Source organism: Anopheles nili, chromosome 3 (assembly GCF_943737925.1).
Source record: "Anopheles nili chromosome 3, idAnoNiliSN_F5_01, whole genome shotgun sequence".
Lineage (NCBI taxonomy): Eukaryota > Metazoa > Arthropoda > Insecta > Diptera > Culicidae > Anopheles > Anopheles nili.
Window position 1 is genome coordinate 43741819 of NC_071292.1, and position 24471 is coordinate 43766289.

General features: G+C 44.6%; 6 protein-coding genes across 6 annotated transcripts; 3 read left to right on the forward strand and 3 right to left on the reverse strand.

Moving 5' to 3' along the window:
* Positions 1–2730: 2730 nt before the first annotated feature.
* LOC128724392 (angiopoietin-1-like) lies at positions 2731–4298 on the reverse strand. The gene is made up of 3 exons (XM_053818118.1): positions 3925–4298; positions 3206–3832; positions 2731–3130 (listed from the first exon to the last, which is right to left on the reverse strand). The coding sequence occupies exons 1-3, from the start codon at positions 4296–4298 to the stop codon at positions 2731–2733; spliced, it is 1401 nt and encodes a 466-aa protein (XP_053674093.1).
* Positions 4299–6383: 2085 nt separating this feature from the next.
* Positions 6384–7872, forward strand: LOC128726733 (angiopoietin-1-like). The gene is made up of 2 exons (XM_053820558.1): positions 6384–7042; positions 7122–7872. The coding sequence occupies exons 1-2, from the start codon at positions 6384–6386 to the stop codon at positions 7870–7872; spliced, it is 1410 nt and encodes a 469-aa protein (XP_053676533.1).
* Positions 7873–11246: 3374 nt separating this feature from the next.
* Positions 11247–12196, forward strand: LOC128724393 (ficolin-1-like). Its single transcript, XM_053818119.1, has 2 exons — positions 11247–12004; positions 12070–12196. Exons 1-2 carry the CDS (start codon positions 11247–11249, stop codon positions 12194–12196), a joined length of 885 nt encoding a protein of 294 aa, XP_053674094.1.
* Positions 12197–12483: 287 nt separating this feature from the next.
* Positions 12484–13439, reverse strand: LOC128726628 (angiopoietin-related protein 1-like). The gene is made up of 2 exons (XM_053820445.1): positions 12712–13439; positions 12484–12616 (listed from the first exon to the last, which is right to left on the reverse strand). Exons 1-2 carry the CDS (start codon positions 13437–13439, stop codon positions 12484–12486), a joined length of 861 nt encoding a protein of 286 aa, XP_053676420.1.
* Positions 13440–15284: 1845 nt separating this feature from the next.
* On the forward strand, positions 15285–16540 carry LOC128724394 (pancreatic triacylglycerol lipase-like). Its single transcript, XM_053818120.1, has 4 exons — positions 15285–15406; positions 15502–16076; positions 16156–16336; positions 16402–16540. The coding sequence occupies exons 1-4, from the start codon at positions 15285–15287 to the stop codon at positions 16514–16516; spliced, it is 993 nt and encodes a 330-aa protein (XP_053674095.1). The 3' UTR covers positions 16517–16540.
* Positions 16541–17645: 1105 nt separating this feature from the next.
* LOC128727001 (neuropeptides capa receptor-like) lies at positions 17646–24082 on the reverse strand. Its single transcript, XM_053820856.1, has 7 exons — positions 23492–24082; positions 20060–20202; positions 19880–19977; positions 19627–19745; positions 19341–19450; positions 19163–19245; positions 17646–18068 (listed from the first exon to the last, which is right to left on the reverse strand). Exons 1-7 carry the CDS (start codon positions 24080–24082, stop codon positions 17923–17925), a joined length of 1290 nt encoding a protein of 429 aa, XP_053676831.1. The 3' UTR covers positions 17646–17922.
* Between the last annotated feature and the right edge of the window lie 389 nt (positions 24083–24471).

Below are 24471 nucleotides of genomic sequence, written 5' to 3' on the forward strand. Positions count from 1 at the left end.
ACGCGATGAAGGAAAAATAGCTAAGTTTTGCAACAATTATGTACTTGCAAGTTATGCATGTTGCATTACTTGCAACAATAATGTATTTCTATAACAAAATCTTTGTTCATAATTAGTAGAAGATCTATGTGATCAGAATAAAATAGATCAAACTAGAATTAAATCTAAGATTGTTTAGGAATGCAGCAAGCAATTATTGAAAAATATAATTTTTATTTAATCTTTTAATTTATATTTCAAAATTCGAACATTAAAGTTTTACCGCGGTTGTGTGTTTTTAAGTTATACATATAATATGTTTTCTATTTCATTTTATTTTTTGATTTTGTTTTAAGAAACTGAGCTTTACTGTAAATGCCAAACATCAACATAATTTAGAATGCTGCTTTGTTACGGTTTATTATTATTTATAGTAAAACCTGAGAAATCATTCAATCCGAGCATAAATTGATATATCTTTAAAATAAAGAAATTTCAACTCAATAGTGCAAAGACCGAAAACAACGATAAATAACAAACAGTATAAAAACTATCATATATTTGATACAATGTTTTTAAAAAGCATCAACACCTTAAATCTTCAATTTGAATGAACACGCGATCAATGCAGTGTGAGAAAATAATTCGAGAGAAAACACGTGGGAGATGAAGGCGCATACTCTCCCAGCTAAAGCGAATCAGGAAGTGTTCACTTTCCCATACATCTATTACCCGTCGTTTAAAACCCCGCTTTCTGTTCGGCGTACTGATGAAAAAAGTAGGCGTAGCCATGGGTGCGTTACTTGATATGGGTATTCATGCAGTGAACGAGTTCATCACATAATTCATCTCATTGCATACCTCGTGTTTATCGTCTATGCGTTACACTGCGTTAGTTTATGAACTGCTTAAGGATACAATTTCATTTTTTGAATATTTGTTGCTCTTTTATTTAGCTGCAAATAATTGAATGGCAAACAAATAGCAGCGGAAGCAACTGAAGTATGCAATGTACGAGTTTCGTGCGCAGGCAATTGATAATTTCCCGAGCGAAAATCAACTCTCAAAAATATGGAACAATATGGGGGCGCACAATCTAGTGCACCATTACGTTGCCTGTGAGAATTTTAAAGATTATTTAGCACCGAACAATCATTACATTACGTTTTGTTTTATTATAAATCCATTTCATGAAGCAAGTGTTTCAGCTGTATGTAAAAAGGCGTTCGTTTTGGAACGCCATGTAAAAATGTAATACTGTACTTAATCCAATCACATACATTTGACATCGGATATATTCAATTGCAAATCAATAGCACCCAAGTCAATTGTTCAACTGTGCTGGATTAAATATTTTCTTGATTTGAACCATGGAAATTACATATAGTATATGTAATATTTTTAATTCCAGTGAGTTTAGTTTAATATTTTATCTAATTGTTGTGCTCAACAATATATTAAAATGTTTCTGCTATTTTTTAGAAAAAAAAATCAAAAAGATTATATTTTTTCAAAGCTTTCTACTTAACGTTGAAAGATTTTGATTTCTTATACAATGCCGGGAATGGATAAATTGTAAGAACCTAAAAAACGAATAATAAAAGAACGAATGGAACCATTATGAAGCTACACTAATGTAGCATATATAAGTTAATTACAGAAATATTAATTTATATCGCATATATTTTTTAGCTTTTTTTAATTTCTTATACTACAAAACATTCTACTTTCACATATTATCACTGTCATATGTCACTGCTTTATGTATTTTCAATATTTCTACATTTAAATAGCAAACAGTTAGAAGGCTCGGTTCACAAGGGCTCGAGATCATCATTTAGAACCTCATTTATGACTAAAAAAATTAATTGATTATTTTAGACTAAATCTTTAGCAGATTTTAGAGCCGCTCGAAGCTCGAGAATTTTTATGCTGAGGGTCGCATGAATACAGAATCTCAAGTGATCGCTTGGAGCATTCAAACAAAGTGGCTATGGGGGCTTTTTAACCTAAATCATGAGCGCTTTTGTCGAAAGAAATAGCGTTGGCATGTGGCACAAACACAAGAATGATTTCGGGTTTAATTTTCGGACTGATCTCGCTCATACGAAGAATTGACAATCCGGCTACGTTAAAAATTTCAACTCAGAGATAGCCTTGACCGTTGTTGTTGAGGCATTTAAGAAAAAGAATAAGCTTTAAGTAGGTAAATATATTCATATAATTGTACTACCATTTGTTCTATAACGACTTCGAGCTTGTGTATATATCAAAAGACCCTTTAAATCAAGTATTGTACATGATGTTTTAATGCATACAATCGTTGCTTCTCGAAATGGACGGTTGTATAAAGTGTATTTCACTGAAAGGCATATGACTCTATAAAGAAAGAGCCTATAAAGATGTGGTCAACATTTGAATATATTAGAAGTGACTCTTTGGAGTGTTATAATGTAAATATAGAAGGCTACATCTAATTTCGCAAAGAAGAAGACAAAGATGATGTTTTAATGTTGGACAAGCCAAATTATGCAACAATGTTGCTGAGATATCGCTCAAATGAGGCAACGTGAAAAGTCCCATACATTACACGACCGTCCATGCATAAGATGCTCAAAATCGATAGAACCCTGCACTTCTCAAAAAAGTACTCGAAACTCGTAAGTGACTAAGATTATGAAAAATCATTATTTTATTGCTCTCTGTTAAACTTAAAGTGCGTCATGTACTTTTCGGGTTGGTTGCATAATTTTAGTAACGACGTCGTGCAGGCACTGTAGTCTGTTCAGCCGGAGTTGTGGTATCCGTAGCAGGCGTGGTACCCGGTTCTGTGGTAGGGTCCGTACCCGCGGCTGTGGTGGAATCCGTAGCTGACATTGTGGTGGATTCTGTAGCCGCGGATGTGGTAGTATCCGTACCCGAAGCAGTGGTACTATCCGTACCCGAGGCAGTGGTGGAGTCAGTACCCGCCATGGTGGTGCTATCCGTGGCCATCGAAGTGCTCGGATCTACGGTCGTTGATACCATCATTGGCTTGCGTCGAACCATCATGCGGGTCTTCTTAAGACTGTAGTTGATGCCACGGAACGTCTCCCAGAACATGCCCGTGGATCCACCGGACAGTCCCTTCAGGTAGAGACCGTTCAAGTTGCTGTGAACGGAAAGCATAACGTGTCAGATGAAAGTACTCCTGTTGTGAAGCACATCTCGCCACAGCAGGACTCACCTCATGCCGCAGTCGGTGTACCACCAGGCACCACGGTTCGAGACGGCGCAGTTGCTCTCGCTGTTATCCAGATCAAGATCGTAAGCGCTGAACAGCACGCCGTTTACAGAGCCAAACGAATCTCCGGCAGATCCGCTAGCTCCTGCCAGCATCGTAATCGGGTAGAAGTCGTTACCCGAGCCAACGGCGAATAAATCGTAACGGGCGAAGGTCGTGTTCTTCTCGAAGTCCTCCAACATGATGAGCAGCTCGTATTCGCCCGAGCTGGTCAGGTTGTGGATGCGATCAAGACCCAACCAGTAGTCACCACCATCGAACTCTCCGAATCCGGCCTTGTAGTCACTGTAACCGCGGTAGAAGTCGGTCGAACCATCCTGACGGTTCTGGATGACGGTGTAAGCGCCCGGTGCGAAGTCCAACACACAGATCAACTTGGTGGGCTCGCCGAAAGCGTCCTGCACCAGGTAGGTACCGGTTTGTGTGATACGCTCGTCATCGCAGGACGTGTAGATCATGTCACCCTCGGGAGTTGGAGGTACGTACTCGCCGTGACGACCTTCCAGATCCAGCAGGGACTCGGTGAGGAACGTCTTCGTCACCAGGCTCTGCTGGTTGATGGTAAGGTCTCTGTAACGAGTAACAGATGAAGCAAAGAGATTGTTAGCAAGAACAGCGAAAGAGAGCCCCTAGGAACACCTGATCCCGGAACCTGAACATACCTGATGGACTGCATGATATCCGACAGAGTGAGGGAAGATTCGAGCAGCTGATCGTTGATGTCGCTGCCCGTTTTGGACGTTTGGTCAACGTACCAGGACACACTCTTGACGTGCTTCTTCATGTCCAGCAGCTCGCTGTACACGGCACCGTACTTGTTGCGCAGATTCAGGATAAGCTTGAGGAGGTTCGCCTCGACCCGCTTCAGCTTGGCTACGATCTCATTGCAGCCGCATGTATCGATGTCACTGCTGCCCTTCGGCGGTTTAGTGGGACTTGGTGGTGGCTTCACGAACTTTGGCGAGATGGCGCTGGTGTCAGCAGAGCCCAGGCTCGCTATGCAGCCAACTGCTAATATGAGCACGAAAACCTTCATCTTTCTAACGCTATCTGGTGCGCAACTGACACCCAGCCAGCGCGATCGCGGCTTTTTATACTCTTCTGGAGCGGTCAAGCGCCGTCCCGCGATCGTTCGATCCCGTTAGGAGACGCGCGGGTTAGAAGATTGCTTTGCTGGCGAGTATAGGAACGGACCGGGGGCTGGAGTTGCCTAATTTGCGATTCTTCCTCACTTCTTTCGGTCTTCTCTGGATCACATACCGCTCGCCTATGTTTTTCTTTTCTGTGATCTACAATCGGATCGTTGCTGGGGTTTTATTAACTTGTGTCATTAGCAATTTGAAAGAGTTTGGAAATGGGACTTTTAGAATAAGGAATAAGGAACCTTATTATATTTGGTCAGAAAATATACATATCATACAATGCAGAGTATTTCTTGGTAGCTTTTTCATTGCTTATTTATTCTAATTAACAAGAAACAATAACAGAAAGAGTAATGATAGTATCACCTATAACAGATTAATTGCTGCATATTTAAGATACAAAACATCAACAAGCACGACAAGGTGCTAATAAATAAATGTAAGAAATTACTTGGTGTAATAAATGATTTGATAATTTAACTAGTAAAGATTGCAGTATAAAATGAGCTTCAAAGGTACTTTAGTTAGAGTTTTTATGACTTGTATAGGTTTACCTAGGTACTTCAGTTAGTGTTTTTACCAAAAATTCCAAAATTCAAACATTGGAAACTGACATTCAATTGCGTTATTAATTTTCGGCACAACAGAGCAAATAGTTTTCAGTAGTTATAAAAATAGATAATAGTAAAAACACATATGAATGTGTTCTATTTTCCAATGATTTGAATGTCCTATATTATTCCATTCGTTTTTTTTCGCCTGCTAGAGAGATGCAAATCTGGAGATATCTAGCACACCATAATTCCATTACCCCCTCGAAGCATATCGATGTAGCAGCACTGTTTTTGATCGGATTCCAATCCACAGCACTCGGAACCCGTATGCTACTGCATAATGCGCTGTGGGCGAATGGTACCGTTAGCCATAATATTCGCAAACTTGTCACCAGCGTGTCCTAGCGGGTCACCGTAGGCATCGCCCGCAGGAGTGAGGCATATAGCATTATCTATGCCTAACCATCCGTCTGTATGCCAAAGGCCCATCTGTTCCCATTAATCTCGATGTCACTGACCGCGGTAGAATAACACGCCCCGCTAGAGTCATATAAAAAATAACAACAAAAAATCGCACCCAAAATCAGGCCCAAACATAACCGCATTAATTGATGCTCCCATGCGCCAAAGGCAGGCGAAAAGGCAGCTTTTCCGGGAGAGTTTTGTGTTTTGCCTTTACCAGCGCAGCATGAACCGCCAACTATCGGTGGGGGGGGAGATTGGTGCTCAGCTTTTTTTTTTTCCTATTTTAAATTTGGGCTCCAACGCGCACGCGCATCGATATGAGGACGATCGAAATCAAACACCGCGAGCGCGATCGGTTGTGACGCACGAGTTAACAAAAAAAAAAGAGCGCTACTCTGTTTTATTTCTAGCGATTTTGCTACGATTACTACGGACCTGGAGAGGAGGTTAGAACCAGTTCTTGCTCGCGCTGAAATAGGCACCATCGGCAGAGGGGCATTTGCATATTTTTGGGAAGAAATGGGCCAATTTTGGGGTCTCTTTCACCGGTCGATCGAGCAGCGGTGCGCTAATGAATACACCGGACGCCGGTTTAGCCCGTGGGAAGGTGGAATTGTGACCACGCGAGTTCTACGCCACCGCGGAGGGAAGCAACTTTTTGGCAAAGGAAATTAGCCAGCTATCTCGCGTGCTCCCCGATTCCCGAATCCCGGTGCGGGATGTTATTCGTGCCAGCGCCATAAATTATCAGCTGGAGCAGGATCGTGGGACCTGCAGCGGGATATGTTGGGGGGGAGGGTGGTAGAAGTGACCCCACGAAGGGGATATGGTCAGGTAACGGTACCGGTGGACCGGTGATAGGGTTGTGGATGCGAAATTTGCTATAAATTGAACCGACCAGCGGACACTCGGTATCAGTATCGTCCGACGGCTGGTTTCGCAGAGACACAGAGACACAGCATGAGAGGGTTCTTCCTAGTTCTAACGCTGGCGCTGGCGCTGGCTAGTGCCGATACGACCGAGAACAAGGAAGAAAAGGTCCCGGAGGAGATCGTCGAGGAGATCAAGGCCAGTGACGACAAGCCGGCCGATGATGACGACGATGTGCGCGGTTACAGCTACTACAACGTAGTGCACGGTAGCGAACCGAACGAGTACCGTCCGGCCAACTATGCTCCGTCCCAGATTGGCTATGGCGGTGGTGGTTACGGTTCCAGTGGTGGCTACGAGAGCGGTGGCTACGAAAGCGGTGGTTACGGCAGCAGTGGTGGTTATGGCGGCAGTGGTGGTTATGAGAGCGGTGGTTATGGAGGTTCTTATCCTACGCGTCCACCACCACGACCATCGTCGGAGTACGACTTCCCGAAGCCGAAGCCTCCGCCGAAGTGCAACTGCAAGGATATCATCGATCAGATCGATGATCTTGATGAGAAGATCATCAAATCGCTGCTGGACCTGGAGATCAAGGCTGACAGCATCCAAACCGATGTGGGAACCATCCACAAGGAAACGGAGAAGGTCGCGTTCGTGTCGGCTCAGACGCAGCTGCTGGCCAACGCTGTCGACAACCAGCTGAACATTGTGCGCCAGAACCTGACCATCATCCAGTCGGATGTCGAGTGAGTATCGTTGCAGCAGTACCGGATCGTCGTTATCGGAAGGATCGCTCGCTAACGGGCTCTTTTATTCACCTCTCAGTGAACTGACGCAGTTCCAGCAGAACATCCCAGACAGGACCTACCTGACGGAGGCGCTGTTCGGGCTGAAGTGCAGCTACACGAAGAAGGAGAAGGTCGGTGATGATCGTATCTACTCGTCCTGCGAAGATCCCAACATCAAGAAAACGGGCAGCTACTGGATCAAGGCCAACTTCTACAAACCAGTCAAGGTGATCTGTATGCTGGACTATGGCGGCAGATGGATGGTCATCCAGAACCGTTTCGATGGCAGCGTTGACTTCTACCGTCCATGGAGGGAGTACAAGTACGGTTTCGGCAACAACGAGGGCGGTGAGTACTGGTTGGGTCTTGATCGCATCCACCAGTTCACGAGCGGTGGAGCTGCTCAGCTGCTGGTCGTGTTGGAGGACTTCGACAAGAACATCACCTACGCCAAGTACGACATATTCTCGATTGCCGGCGAGGCCGATCAGTACAAGATCATCAAGCTGAAGTCGTTCATCGGCAGCGCCGGTGACTCGTTCGAGGCGGAGGGTATGCGCTTCTCCACGTACGATTACGACAACGACAAGTTCGACCAGAACTGTGCCGCCATCACGCATGGTGCCTGGTGGTACAAGTCTTGCGGTGACAGCAATCTGAACGGTCTGTATCTGAACGGACCCACGCTCGAGAAGACGGGTATCTACTGGGCCTCGTTCCGTGGATACAACTACAGTCTGAAGAAGACGCGAATGATGATCCGACACAGGGAAGGCTCCGGTTACTGAGCGTTTTCACGCTGACACTTTTAGCTATAATATACCACAAGCAAACAGCAATCGTTCAATAAAGTGTGAAACATTTTTTGACACAAACGAACCGCATTACACCTTGACTCTGGGACCGTGATAGGACTTGCGTTTTGTAGTGGATTTGATAGTATCAGCCGCTGTCAAACGATAGGATTCGCGTGTGGAATGTCACATGTCAAAACGTTTGAATTTGAAGTTTGTTGATCGGGTATACGATCACCGAGAGAATTTTTGAGACATTTCAAACAAATTTGAACATAGTTTCAGAATGCGTCAGAAAACTTACATTTGCTAATTAGTTGAAGGCATCGCTTGCAAAATTTGTTTATTCCTCTGACAGTTAGGATCTTTGAAACGACATTATGTACATTATTGTGATCCTCCTCTTCGTTTGAAATGGCTCCTTTGTCTAGCGCGAGGAACAAATGATTGTACAAAACATCCTCTGCTTCTTAGAGTAGCTCTTTCTACGACCACGTCTAATACCGCCGTGTCAATTGCTCACCTGACACGGAATGATTTATATCGCCCAATTTGTCTCACAACCGGTTGGGACAAACACACATGCGACTCTCCGGTGGTTTGTTTCGGGTTTGCGGTGATGCACGATGCCAAGGCATCGTGATCTACGACTCTTTTGTGCTCTCCTTCTATGCCCTATCGGGAACCAGTATGCTTGTTCATTCATAAAAACCATTCGAGCCACCATCCAGGACTGCATACACGAGGGAAATGACAAACCTCAACTTGCCGGCGCACACTTCAGGAGGATCGGGGACTCAATGCGACCGATCTGGCGCAAAGAATGATATATTTGTTTTTGACGGGATCCGTTTTCTGACGCGACCACCGGTGCTCGCGTTCCAGCCCAGCCAGGGGGACTAAGCACGAGGGAATTGAGTGATCTCGTCGACCGGATTCTGCGATCGTGCCTGAGTTGGAGTGTATTCATTTTTTTTCCTCCACTTTCCGTGCGCATTTATTTTCGTCCGCGAGCAAGACGCCTTTCAAACTCGATAATGATGAGACAGGTAGCTTCCGAATTGGAAGGGAAGAGGAGAAAACAAAAATTCGTTGATCCGCACTGCGTCCCGGATCTCCGCCGAGCCGAGTATGGGGAAGATGATCAATGTCAGTGCAATGGAAACAGTCGCGAGATAATCGCGGGCCAGTCGACAACAAAGTACGCACCATTGGAAGCCCCGAGATACGCCGGTTGAAATTAATCATGATGTATGAGCCTACCGTGATGCTGCCGCTGTTTGGTTGGCCGTGTGAGCCTGCAGGCAAGGAACGCCGGGGACGCGATTACATCGTTGGCTGCTTGGGGGCCACCGGTTTGATTTACTTTTTCATTCACCTTACGGGAGCAAGTGTAGTGACAAATCACCTTTTGCGCGGGGTCGAAAGGATGACGGTTGACAGGCCAATCGAACGAAATACGACAGACACATGGTCCCCGAGAGAAGAGGCGAACGGCGAGCGACGAGCTGCTTTTTATTTCGTTTTTGTTGTACGGATAATTTTTAATCCACACGAAATCCATCTTATGAATTGTGGCCCGTGTTTTGACACACGCGAGCATTGGAGGGATAAGTGTCCTGTTGGGTGTTTTTTCGATGATTCGCGTTCGCACCTTAAGCAGCGCAGAGGAGCATCTAGAACCAACACGCGTTGGCATGAGAGCTAACATTTCGCAAATATTCTCGTAAAGTTCGGCCAACGTTAAATTTCACTCAACTGAACGATGTCATTGATCGAAAAAATGCTTATGTTTGAACGTTAAATGTTTTTTAGACTAAAGTAAGTGATTGGAAAAATTAAAATGATGGTCTTGAAATATGTAGTAATGAAGGAATAATATGGAATATGGATGTATAGCATCATGAAACGATCTATTTATACAAATTATTCATCTTTTTATAGACAATTTTTCGGATAAAATTATGTCTCGCATAACACCGATTTATCATCTACTATTCAAAACGAGAAATATAGTACATAGACGTTCAATTTATACTGTTTGTCGTGTGTTATATTTTGTATGAATGTTTGAATTTGATTTTTTTATTTAAAGATTGCGTAACGGGTTAGAAATCGTTAATACATAATTTTTTTAATTTATTTTATTAGATTTACCACGAATGTGTGTCTATCTTATATCTCCTAATTATTTTTATTATTTTAACCCCGTATGTGGCATTCATATCGTATAAATAAGCATAATGAAGCGAAAAACATTTTTCTCAACAAATATAATACGTAAGGAGAAAAACTTTTAAATGTGTGACCTACCACACACGCTGTTATTTCATGTTCATAGAAGGTTCGCTATGGGTATCTATTATGAGACTATAAAGCATGCACACAAAAACATTTTTCCTTTCCTTTTGTAAAAATGTTGGGATCACATGCATTATTGTCCTTTATTGTTGTGCGTTTAGAAGCCTAAAGTAGAATTGCTTTTAATGATAGTTTGATTGATTGATTATTGACCCTGCTCAGTTGGAATTTAAATTGAAAGTTAAAACCTAGTGGAAAAATAAAAAATACACAATCTTACTTTCAAATTAAACACACTTTTTTCAACATCGATCCACAACTATTTTTTAATAATGCAAAAAAAAGGATCACGTATGGTGTATGGTAAACAAACATACTCTGGCCAACTATTATTTATAATTTATTATTACTATTACTATTCTCAATTTATATCATTAAACTCAATAAATTTTATATAAAAACAAATAGCATATATTTACTATCATAAACTTGAATCAAAGTTGTAATTTAGAACCGAATATCTAAAATGACAATATATGGCATTAAATAAAAGAAATTAAAACTGATTGAATAATTTATAAAACTATATGAATAATATAAAAAGCAATATAACTGATATAAATATTCGAGAGAGGATTTTGAATCTGATCCGTATAACACTTTCGTACATACCTGAGCAAAAGCTTTTTATCCGAAAGCTTTTATCGAAAGTTCGCCTTACTGCAAGCGTAAACATATTCTAAAAGCTTCGTGAATATATTCTACAGAAAGCACGTCAGGAAAGCTTCTAACTAATGCAATGCAGCTTATGAATCCTTTGTTATCATTTTTCCACACACGCAAACGGCAATAAATTCAAACTGCTCCCAATAATAAATAGGTCAACATTCGACACAGAATTTAGTAAATATTTTACATGCAATCTGCATGACAGTTTTAGATTACGGGTCCATTGGGAGGCTTTTTGGCCATCACCACTTGTTCAAACAGACAGACGGTGGAGATTTTCTGCAAGGTTTGCGAATACGCTTCAAAACACTTAGTACGAAACCACGATCAGATCCAGAATGTGGTTCGCCACTACATTGCTGCTATTGGGCTTAGCTCGGGGAGGACTTTCAACCCATTGCGACTTTCCCCAGTCGTTGTGTTTTGATTCCGAGCCTGCCCTAACCAATCTAGACCTGCTGAAGGCGGCCGTGAACAATTTAGCCTCTGTGCCCGCTACCTACCTGAAGCCGGCCGATTTGATCGCACTGGTGAATCAAATAACAAACAAGATCAAGGAATCTGGTGCGTTTGGATCTAACACCTACAAGACATGTGCTGACGTGCCCTCTGGCTCACCATCGGGCCTGTATCTGCTCCGAGGCGAGTTCCGTGACGGTCAGTACGCGTACTGTGACATGGAGTACGATGGTGGCGGTTGGCAAGTGTTTCAGCGACGATTCAACGGTAAAACCGATTTCCTGCTCATGTGGAGCGCCTACCAGAATGGTTTTGGTGACATGAAAAGCGGAGAGTTCTGGTGGGGTCTTAACAACCTGTACCGAGCAACGAATCTCGCACCACACGAGCTGGCGATCGTCATGGAGGACTTTGACGGTGTAACGAAGTTTGCCAAGTATTCCGCCTTCCAGATCGGTGATGAAACCGAGCTCTATCGCATGAACGTGCTCGGAACGTACAGTGGCACGGCGGGAGATTCCTTGCGAGTCCACTTGAATATGGCTTTTACGACAACGGATAGGGACAACGATTTGTATCCGGTCAACTGTGCGGTACAGTTCACTGGCGCCTGGTGGTACTCGCGCTGTCACGATAGGTAAGTCTGCGATGATCTGATTTTGATGGTTTGCGACTCCTAAATGCTCTTTCTTTGCTCCCTAGCAATCTCAACGGTCAGTATCTCAACGGTTCCACCTTGCAGTACGGAAAAGGAATGACGTGGGAATTGTTCCGTGGGGACGCGTACTCATTAAAGAGCTCGCGAATGATGATTCGTCGATTGGGATAATGATCTACTAATGGGAAAATCGATCGAAATAGTACGATGTCATACCGTGTGCTCATATCAACAATGTCAACGGTGTTCGAAAAGTGAAAAGAATCATCAATAAAAAGAAAGGAAATTGATTTAGAACCGCGTTGAACATGATTCAGCATAAAAGAGTACTATTTTCTATTTTAACTCCGCCAAGACGATGACACATGATAAACGTTGATAAATACAAATCACTCCACGTAAACGCTTGGAAAAATGTACACGCTTTATTTCCTCATTAGTGTTCCTCAGAGTTGAGCTCAGGCTCGCTTTTTGCGAATCAGCATTTGAGAACCCTTCAGCGGTTGAGATGCGCCCTTGAACGCAACCCATATCATCGCCGTCCTGGGAGTCGTGGTTGGATTGGCACCGCAATAGCATCCGTTCAGGTTGCTGGAAAGTATTGCACGCACGAAGAAACATTATTCCGTACTCAACACGATTCCAACTCAATTATAACGCATTGGTTCCACTTTTTCCGTTCCTACCTGTCACCGCAAGCGCCAAACCACCAGCCTCCTTTCGAAGCATCCGCACAGTTTAACGTGGCCGCATCGCTATCCCGATCGAAGGTGGAGAATGTCTTGCCAACGGACGTGCTCATCGAGTTTCCAGTGGTGCCGGAAAACCCGCTCAACGTTACCAATCGAAAGTTGTCCGTGGCGGGAGCGACTTTGAAGCTGGTGTACCGAACCGTCGCCGTGGAACCATCGAAGGCATCCATCAGGATAGCGAGCTCGTACTGCGTTAACGACGTAATGCGATTCAGGCGCGTCAGACCGATCCAAAATTCCTGGTCAGGATGCCCAAAACCGTCCCGGTACTCGTTGAAGCTGCGCGTGAAGTTGGCCATCCCGTTTGTTCGACGCTGTATCACGGTCCAGCCTCCGCCCAGCAGTTGTGTCTGGCAATAGTACTGCGTTGGTTCGTCGTTGCCATCACGGACGTAGTACAATCCCGGAGGACCGGTGATTTCGTCACAGGACTGATGGACCGTCACCAAGCGCAGGAGGTCCTGCAAGCTTGATTGCATTCCTAGCAACGGGTCTACGGACGTTGGTGACTGGCCTGGAAGGGACTGAGTGAGGGCCGCAATCGCGTCCGCAATGCCCTTGTATCCGGCGCAGGTTTGCCGTGGTTCGCTTAGCAACGAGAATGATCCTTCACACAGCTTAGTGCTGAGCGCCACGAGCAACAGTGATACAATCAACGTCATGTTGGTGCAATATCGCACAATCAACTAATTGTTCGGCGAATTTCAGATAATCCCAGGGAAAACTGGGAAAGCAATCTAGCCCACACAGCCTTGCCTTTATCATTGTATTCGTGGATGGTGAGCGAAGAATTCTGCTCGATCGTGCAACATGTGGCAGATGTTTAAACAACTTGCATTTGCTAAAAGTGGCAAAAACAAACGCTAAATAGATCAATCCATCGATTGCGCTAACCTCAATCCTTGCAAGTGCTACAATGGGTTAAAACATACACAAACATGTTTTTTTGGCACGTGTATCGTGGCTGAGAATTGAACTATAATGATTAAGATATTTCTGGCACGTAAATTTAAACAGATACTTTGTTCATCTAAACAGAGCAAACTAAAGAGAAAAAACATCTAATATACCCGTTAACCTGAAGAATTTTGACATGTTATTGAGTGCAAATATTTCTTGCAATACCTAAGTGCTTTATCAACACAGTTTCGCCATTTCAGAGCACTTTTTCCAGCTATACATATCTATTTACCCTTTTTGATGAAAAATCCAATATAATGACAAATCTTAACAAGGGAAGAATGACGGTTAATCGTTCTCGGTCCTCGTTCCAAAGAAAGTATGAAATAAAAATTGAACCGAAATGTATGCAAATCGCATAACATGAAATATTTCAGATTGTTTCTTTTACGCTTATGCTGCATGAAATATTTCAAAAGCACAGTGCAATGATTAGGAATGCACCAAAAGTACAATAAAAACCTATTACAAAAACAAGAATTGTACATTGCACAACTTATTGAAATTTTTTGATTAACACCTACCAAAAGTTGAACCACTTTGCAAGAATTATCAATTACGTTCTGAATAAGAATTTAACTATAATGGAATGCGGCATGGCAGAAACGAATCGTTGTTAGAGCCTGCAAGAGGCTTGAACAAGAAAGAACTCAAGAGCTGTTGCCCAAATAGCTCTTAAAGACCTTATTGATTGGGTCTACAATATAAATTGGCTTCGGGTATGCCGATTGTTGTGCTCTCATCATTTGATTGGTAAAATCGAGTTTGGTTAAAAGATTGGTTGGATTGGTAAGAAAAGAGATTACTAAGCATGGATAATTATCAATCTTTTGTTATTTTACATGTAAAAAAACGATTATGGAATGTCTGACGGCCGAATTTCAATGCATTCAAGTAGGTTGATGTAATTCCTACATTTTGTATGATTGACGTGTATTTTTGTTGGTTCAATTGGTGTGCGTTATATGCACATCAAAAATATGTCTCAATATATTTCTTGCTTATGACTCTCTTAGAGCTTTTAACAGCATTGTTAATTTCGTGATTGTGCCTACAAAATTAGGCCAGTAACTACGTGCTCGAATAATCATGCTGCGGAGAATTTAACGGAATGTCCACGTCTGAACGAACGCTAGCCAATTATTAACTGACCAAGCATGGAATTAAAATCCAAAGTTTTTCACCAAAAACTGTAAATGTAATTATGGCATACGGTGAGCTAATGAGCCCTCCCAGCTTGCACAAGCCTTATCGACACGGAATCGAATAATTGGTGAATAAAATTCTCCGATAAACATTCAACAACCGCAGTGTTGGGTTTGCTAGCAGCTTCTAATTGTGGCGTGAGCCATAATGTGTCCGCGAATCGTTTGCTCGCCAATTTGTCAATTAGGCGCCCACATTTCAATTTAAAACCCCCCAGCGTTTACGAGCACGCAAAACATCAAACATTACTTTATCTCGAGGACGGAACGTCAGCGACATTGCTTGCGAGCGGCCATTGAATACTTGTGCTACCGCTCTCCAGCTTGTCGGAGGCAAGCGTAATGGATTCTTTCCGTCTGGTGCGATACTCCACCGTCTTCCTGTTTGCACTGGCCTTCCACACGTCGGTGGGATCGAATTACGACGAGAAGCTCAAAACAATCAAACTGTTCTACTACTCACAGTGGGTAGTGTGTGCCACCGTCGGGTGGATTCTGTCCGCTTTGCTGCTTCGGTTAATGTTTTACGGTTTTTCTTTTATTTTTCCCCACCCGCCAGACGCCAGGAGCAAGAGGTTGACGGTGAAATATTCGAGCCGCTCGAAATCGACCCACACAAACCGCTGAAGCTGGTGATCCATGGGTGGAACTCGAACCGAGATGAAAAGTCAATAATTCCCATACGGACGGGGTACTTGCTGCAGAACAAGTGCAACTTGCTGATGGCCGATTGGTCGGAGGTGGCAAACATCAGGTACCTGCAGGCACGCACTCTGGTCCAGAAGATCGGTCTACGGATCGGACAGTTGTTAGCAAACTTCACGGAAGGAGCTGGCATCGAACACGGACAGGTGCACGTCATTGGGCACAGCCTCGGGGCGCATATAGCGGGAAAAGTTGGCCGATACTTCGATGGGAAGTTGAGCCGAGTTACGGCGCTCGATCCAGCTGGACCGTTTTTCGACAAAAACTCAAAGGACGCCATCAGTTCCGATGTGGCACAGTTTGTGGACGTAATACACACCGATGGAGAGATCCTTGGTGCACAGGTGCCGTTGGGACACGCCGATTTCTTCCCCAACGGTGGCGTACCACCTCAGCCAGGCTGCGAAAAACTTGATCTGCTCACTTTGCGTACGTTTAATTACGACCATTTGGCATGGCATGGATTATCCGACACGATGGGCTTAATCTCCGTTCGACATTTTCACAGACGGTTGCAGTCACCTCCGATCGACCGGGTTCTTCGCGGAATCGATCCAACAACCCAACAACTTCATTGCTTGTGCTTGCAGCATGGAGGAGATTGCGAACAAGCGTGACTCGTGTCTACCGGACTATCGCGAAAAATCACTCCGGGAGTGCGTTACGATGGGTGAAGCAGTTGATCACAGGTAAAACGGGAGACTGTTTAAATTTGGCAAGGATGCTGAGTACGTTTTAATCTCTCCCGTTTCAGTGTACGTGGAACATTTTTCACCGTAACCTCTGCGGTGCCACCGTACGGGTTAGGAAACCACACCCAAATCGAGCCCCATATTAAATTCTCTTCACAAGGTCAAAGCACGCAGTGAAGGCGAACGAAACTTTTCCTGTTGCTGATCTCGACAAGTCGATGTTATGCTTTGTCTAAGAGCTCGTTTAAAACTACGTGAACATACTAACTACGATAATAAATAATTACGACATTTGGTTCGTGATTGAACTTTAATATGTATTACAATATTTTAGCGTTTCAACATAAACCTGTTGCATATCAGCTTTCTGGTGAAAAGTTTCTAAACATTATTGTGTGACAAGAACAGGTGTCATGAATCAATAAATAGAGCCTTTTATTCGCCTACTTTGTTCGGATGTTATTTTGGCAGTTTGTTTTTGCCTTAACGTTTTTTTTAGCAATAAGCTTAACACAGTAAATTCATAGCTGAAAAAAAATATGCTCAAATCCAGCGCGTGGTGCTGTAAGCTCCTGCAAGTATTTTCTAATAACGAATTGTTCGCATTTCTCGCTTTGGCGCTCGAGTGACGCGGAGATGTTCGAGTGTTCCTCTATGTATCGTACCTGTGCACAAAAACATCGCTGAAAACAAGTACCACCCCGTGACCGTCGCCAATCCTCCAAAGGAATCACTCAATTTCAAGTGGATATGCAGCCCGTCGCTTGACGATGGCGATATATATTTCTTCCAACAATTGCGCGCCAGAATTCGTCCGTACAATCATACCCGCCACGGCCAATTGCGTCCCATCAGACAAACCAGCCAGCGAAACGTTCCCAGCTATATGAAAGCAATCATTTCCAGACCATCTCAAAAGCATATCTAATATAGGTAAGCATTCTGCTACACTCGATGCCGAGAATTGATCCTATCTGCTTTCGTTGGCACGTGAACGCTCTCGTAAGCGTTCGAGAGGTAATCTGATGATGCCATTTCGGCACGCCTGGAATGCTGGAAAAACAGTGTCAATGTTTCATGCAAATCGTTACACACACACTTTTAAGCTGAGCATCGCTGGAGGGATTTCGGATTGCACGTCGTAGAGAAAGGAATACGGTTCGGTTTAGCAAAAAAAAAAATATACATATTCTATTTATTTCATGCTACATCGAAAGCACACACATACACAATTTATCCCTGGCTCACAACGATATGCAAACCATTGCGCGGTGCGGTGCGGGTGGTTCTGACCACAAAATGGATGCAATTATGTACCACCGCTGGAATATTCACGCCGTATATTTTCGCACAATCGAAACGCGCCGCAAATGATTAATTGTTTAATGATTCACAAAATGCTCCCGCCCACCGTGGAATCCTTCACCTTCACCGCACGGTACCGAGAAATCCTAACGCAACAGCTTGCGAGAAAAGGATGTTCCGTCTTCAGTCAGCAGGTGTCTAGCACGTTGGCGGCGAATCCTTCGTCCTGCGTGTGTAACTGCGGCTGACACCGGTTAGCCGTTATGCAGCAGATCGCTTCAGGGCAGATTCATAACCGGCGGGTCTACGTAATCCTTCCACAGCATTGTTTCCGCGGTGCGGTTCGTCGTGGTGGTTGTGGTCGTCGAAAGCATTGGGGTGCTCGGGCGCCTCAGCGCTAGATTGCCGTACGCTCGCATAAGTTCTGCAAAATCGATCATTATCGGTGGTTGGAATTATTACACGCTGCACGCGCATGTGATGCACATCTAAAGGGGTATTGCAACATGGAAGGTTTCTCGGTTCGAAAGGACTTCCTAAAAATGCACTAATTACTTTACGCATTAGCATGCAAGGCCTACTACGCTTTTCAGCGGCTGCTGGGATGATGCAATATTTCACGCTACACCTTCACAGGGTGTTAGCCAAAGAGCGGTATGATGAATGCGCTCAATAATCGCTTTATTGGGTTTTGGCGGCAATTTCGAATAAACGCGCCTCTCGTCATTACCAGACGGTGGAATCAAAAGGACGGTGGAAACATTTTTTTTTCTATCATATTGCACACTGCTTCACGAGTCTCACAATTCGTCTATGACTAGCTCTTTTTATTTTTGCTAAATTTCGTGGTATTTTTTCAATGAATGGTCAAATCATCTTCTGTTCAAATTTTCACCGGCTCTTTCGGTTATATTGGAAAAGTTTTCATGGTTGCGAGAACTGTGAGGACCCTCTTGTCAAGCATCAGAGTTCAGTGAAAGCTTAGCTGTAATTTTATTCACACTTCATTCGTTTGTGGCGATATTGTTGAACTAGCAGTGAAGGTAATGAATTCCGAAGAACCAGATTTACCGCCGTCTGCAGCTTTCTAAACACAATGCGGCAGGTGCCTAAACAAACCAGTAAATATTGAAATTGTCTATTTGTAGGCTCGATGTTTTTACGCCCAGTGAGCTCGAGCGTGCTAACATTTCCCGTAAAACAGGAGATGAGGTTCGACCATCGGTTGCAATAAAGCATCGTTAGCAAGCAAATCAGCAGCAACTGAAACAGCGAACGTTTGCCCTTTTGGAATGCCTCGTAGAGGAACACAGTCGGTGCTAATCACAAACAAGCAAAATTACACCTGAATTGGTACGCAGTGCGAGCATGCATTATACATCCGATTCCCTTTCACTCGGGACGAGCTTTTTCTTCCCATCATGGCTAGAGCGGTGACGCAAAAACGTAACACACATCGAGCAAACAACGAGCTAGCAAAACGGCGAAAGAAAATGCGTACCCTTTGCTACATAATACCTGATTGAGTACCGCAGCCGCTGTTCGGTTCCTGGTTGACCCGACTCCGTCTCCGCCGGCGGAACATTTCTATCACAGCTTTCCTGTTGTGGATGGTAAAAGTAAAGCCAAACATTATCGCCTTCCCGGTTAGTGGACCCGCGTTTGCACGATTTCCTGCCAAACGTAACGTGCGTACCTAAAGTTTTGTCCACTTATGCAGTACAAGATAAAGTTGATCCCGAAGTTGGTGATGAAGAACAGGTAGCAGTAGTACTGCACCAGGATGGTTAGATACGAATGGCCCGTCTGAAAGCAGAAGCAGGACAAAGTGAAGAACCGCCAGGGATGAGTGCCACTTTGTCTCTTTCCATCGCTCACTCAATTAATAACTAACACCTCCTTCCCTTGCGAACGCTCCCCTGCGCAAGTGGAAAACTTTTCCATTTCCTTCCAAGGACCTCTGGCAAAGAGACGCCTCTTACCTCCACGAACGCGCGGACACGCATGACGTAGCTGGGTAGGTTGAGACACACGAACACCGACGACACGATGAGCAGCATCTTGGTGACCTTCATCTGGGAGTGCAGCATTCGGTTCTCCCCTGCTGGCCGTCATTGCAGATCCGTCAGCGTCAGCGCGAACGTTAACAAACGAGTTAAGGGTATGTTAATGAATCTGGCTACAGGGCGGGCGAAGCCTAGCCCTTCAACCGCTCGTTAGAAGCCGCTCTCATACTCATGCTAGCTCGTCTCAGGATACCGTTGCGACCGTTCGGATGGGTCGAAAAGTACTGGAAACTTAGCTGCCGCCGGATCTCCACATTCGATGGTTTCCTGGGGGATAACGAGCAAACGAAGCGTGTGGTAAGCGTGTGCGGACAAACGTACGGACACTAGGGACACTTGGCCACATTACCTCTTCGGGAGTGTCATATTTCGGCGCAAACCTGCAAACCGCCACACGGTAAAGCTGGTGATGGAGTTCAGCACGACGATGATGGTGAACGGTACGACAAACACGATCACGGTGTCGATGTAATTGAAAATTTCCATTTGCGACTGGTGGCGCGAATTGAGAAAGAGAAAAAAGATTAAAATGAAACGGTAAACCATTATCTGCGGCCAATTAGGGCATCCGTCGCACACGATCATGCACCAGCGACAAAACGGTGTAACAGCTGGAAAAATACCACTCCAGACGACACATATTTTGTCACCCAGCCTGGCCCGGCCCGATGGTGGAGGCGCATGGTACTGCATTTAATACGCCGGTCTGGTGAAATACCATCATTAACACCCTAAATGGTTTGAATAAACCGCCTTCAATGAAGTTCCCACGAAACGCACTTCGTAATTGATGTGTCATGCGTGCCTCAAGAGCATGGAAGCTAATTTTAATGATTGTTCTTTTAATTAAACTTAATTTTGCGTCCCACCGCGAAGCTTCCGGCGAAATCCGCCTGAATGGAGACGGATAAAATGGAACACCGCATCATGCTGTTTGCACCACATACGGAAAAGCATCCGGTGCCTTATTAATGACTCGATTCATCGCCTAGGTAACCACACGCATAACCACTGAGTATCGCACACAATCGCAGCAAGCGCCAACTGATGCAGGTGGTAATCCTGTTCTGCTGCTACTTCTGGGAATTAAGCCCAGAGAGTAAATAGAAACGATGAAGTGATTCAAAAACATGGAATTTCCCAGCATGAAACGAACTTTGCTGCCTGCTACGCACATTAATACGCTGCATTAAAACAACTGAAGAAATAACTCGCCTCCCTGGTTTCAGCATCGTTCGTCTCTAAGGCAATGAATTATGCATTGCTTTTAATTCTGTACCGGCCGGGCGGGCCTTGCCGAGAGTATTTTCTCCATCTCCATATTGAACGCTGCCGTGTGCCTCGTGTAGTTCCCGTTGCTATGATACCGATAATGGAAAATGTTCCACCCCGTCTCGTTCCTTTGTAAGTGGATTTCGTTCGTGAAGTTCACGAACCACTCGAACGCTGCCCACTTCTCTCACATTAAATCCGACGAAACGCCAGCCATTTTCCGCTCAAGTGCCCGCCCGTGGAAAGTGTCAGGCTAGAGATAATCCCGTTATAAGCAGATTTTTGGACAGTTTTTTTTTATTGAAAAGATACAGACAAAAAAAACACCAGCCCGGTTGTAAATCATATTCTTGATACTGGAGTTCCCCACAACGGACCGAGTTGGCATGGAATTTTGTGCTGTCTGTACCTAAAATGCAACGGTGTAAAATTATTAGCTTGTAAAAAAGTGAAATGAGCTCAAAATGTAGCAATGCGTTTTTTCAATCCTCTAAAACGTTCAGGAGCAGAAGCAGTTTTTCCTCAAAATGTAGTACACCTTTTTTTTTACTTCTGTCATTTTCTTTCTCTGTCTCTCTCTCTCTCTCGCGCGCGGTTTATCAGACCCTGTACCATCTATCTCAATTTCATTATCCGCCATTTACATGCTTGCCAATGTTAAGATAAAAAAAAGGTATCTTTTAAAAATTAATAAAGATTTCCTTTCCCCCTTTCCCGGATGCTCGTGTAATAAAAGCTTTACGGGTCGTTTTTTTTTCTTCGTTATACGCCGCTACAAACCAACCTGCATCCTTTTGATGCCCATCGGATCGTAAATGTACACAGAAACAGATAATACTTTCTTGGCCGCGTTAAAAAGCACCAGACGGCTCGACACAAACAGATAATTAATGAATGTTGCTGCTCCGTGACAACCGAGCCTTTTTTTTCTCTCTCTTTTAGTGTCGAACGAGGATAGATAGAGTTAAATAAAAGGCCAAACGATTCGCTGTACTGAGCTGCTTCCGATAACAACTGAATGGTTATTTTCACTGTCTACCATTGATCTGGAGCATTGGTTTGTTGACGAAAAGTGCACAAAATGAAGCCGTTCTATGCGGCCGATCAAACGGCAAGAAATCATCCGATGCTTGTTGTGAAAATCACCATTAAAAATAAACCTTTGGCACACTTACCCTCGCAGGAATATATATAATTTTTTTCTGTTCACCTTGTACCACGCCCCACAGCCACACACTGTGTAAGAAGCTTATGGAGGAAAGATCTTTCGACAAACATGTATAAATATACCTTTGTGCCCGCGTCCGTGCTGCTCACGGTTTGGTAAGCCAGAAACGATGATGATGATGATGTTTGCCATTCATATTCACAGCCCAGAACAACGTGAATTCGGTCGGGAAGGCTACCGGAACAGTGGTCGGCAGCCAGCAGCATGATCTAATATGGTGCGAAAGCAAGTGAGCGTGTCCACCTTTTTTTTGTGTTGTTGCTGTTGCTGCTGTGTTTGTTAGTGGTACGGAAAAACAAGTTTTCACCCGCGATTGTGCTGATTAAAATAATGAAGCCCAAGGTAAGGTTTACCGACCTAGCTCGCGTAAGAGTTGGTGGAAAAAAGTGCTACAAAATCAAACGGAAGCGAGAGTTTTTATGCAAACGAATGCCTAATTGGAATGTGGGTACATGAAGCCCTTCTAACATTGTTTAAAGCCCACTGTCATCACTGAATGCCTCACAAAAGTAACAGCGAAAAAAAGAAACGACAGCTCTGCCGCAAGTGCTGAGCAATTGCATTTTTTCTTTGCTGAGCTTGAAATTTTACAATCTCAGTCTTTCAGCTTTCAGCTTTCCTCCGATCTCTGAGGGCAACCATCCATGGCTATTAATAAAAGCCAATAAGCCGTTCCATTTCCGGCCACATGCAGTAAATAATAAGAGCAGCCAAGGATAAGCAGCATCTCCTGAAGGATAACGGACACGGTTTTAATTGGTAATTAATTTGCCCCTCACACCTTCAGGCACGGTGAACTTCCGGTGGCGTGAATCCGCGAAGAAAATACGTCGAACATTCGGTAGCTTGTCGCAGCTTGTCGACGTGATAAATGGATAACGAATTCAATCGCACAAGCCCACCCGTCGTATCCCGTCGTAGTTGCCACCGTTCGGACACACTTGTTAATCCGATGGCAGCGGTTTGCTAGCTTACTAGCAGTGACTGGAGAGGATTACCGGCACAACAGCTGGATAATTTGCTCAAGTCTATTTCGCAGACCGAAAGCAAGATTGATGCGTATTCAATGGGAGTTTGTTAGGGAGGATTCTGCGGATTCCCACCGGCTCCTTCTGCCTGCAGGTGGCATCTTGCGATGGTTCCCGCTCCGACCATTAGTCACGCGTTTTTCCACCCCACGAAGCGCTATGATTAGAAATTCAAAGATTTCCGCAAAGTGGAAAATAAAAAGCCCGGAAAATGCGACGGGTTGCTTGGCCCCGCTGACCCACGCTCACGTACCTTGTACTCCGTGCGCATGTCGCAGATGGTGCCGTTGTTGCGTTCGGAATACTGCGTGCCGGCGTAGAAGATGTACGGCACACTGTGCACGCTACCGACCATCGTGAGGCACGCGATGATGGTTTTGGCCCGCCGAACGGTACACCAGCTCTGCCGTTTCAGCGGATACCGCACGACGATGAACCGCTCGAACGTGAAGGCCACCACGTACCAGACGGACAGGAAGCTGCTGACGCCGCTGGTGTACGTGAACAGCTGGCAGTACGGTTCGCGGGTGTAGATGTGCACCTGGAAGAAGCTCAGCCAGGTGACGAACAACCCAACTAGATAGCACGTGTCACTGATGCCGAGTGCGGCCAAATAATACGACGAGGACAATTTCTTTAGTTTCGTGTTGAAGAACGCCAGCACGGACAGGATGTTGCCGATGCTACCGAACACCACCAGCAGCGGCGTGTAGTAGAAGTTTAGAAAGTTTCCGATCGACTCCATCACCAACTCGGTTTCGGTGAGATTCATGACGATCTCGTCCACTTCCATCGTGATGCGGACGTCCGCCATCGGTGATGGCACGCTACTCGCGTTTAGCATGATCGTTCTATTTGTGCACTCTCGTGATCGTCCTCAATCTCGTGACACTCACACACACACATACACACAGTCACACTCACGCACGGAGGCTTCCAAAGATCGGTAGTTGCATGTGCATCTCTGATCGCACGCACGAGAGCCACAATCGTCGATCACATGCCGGAAGCGGAGGATCGAACACTACTGACACTTTCGTTTGACACTTCCACGCTGTTGGAGATCTGCGATAGTGCTGATGGAGAAGATCGCGCACCGTTCAACTGGTCACATGCTCACTCACGAGCGCGTGTCTGCTGCCAAATTCGAGACCGAGTTATCAGCAACTGAACCGGCGGATCCATATGTGTTAAATGGTTAATAGATTCAAGCTCGCGCCTCCAAGGCATACA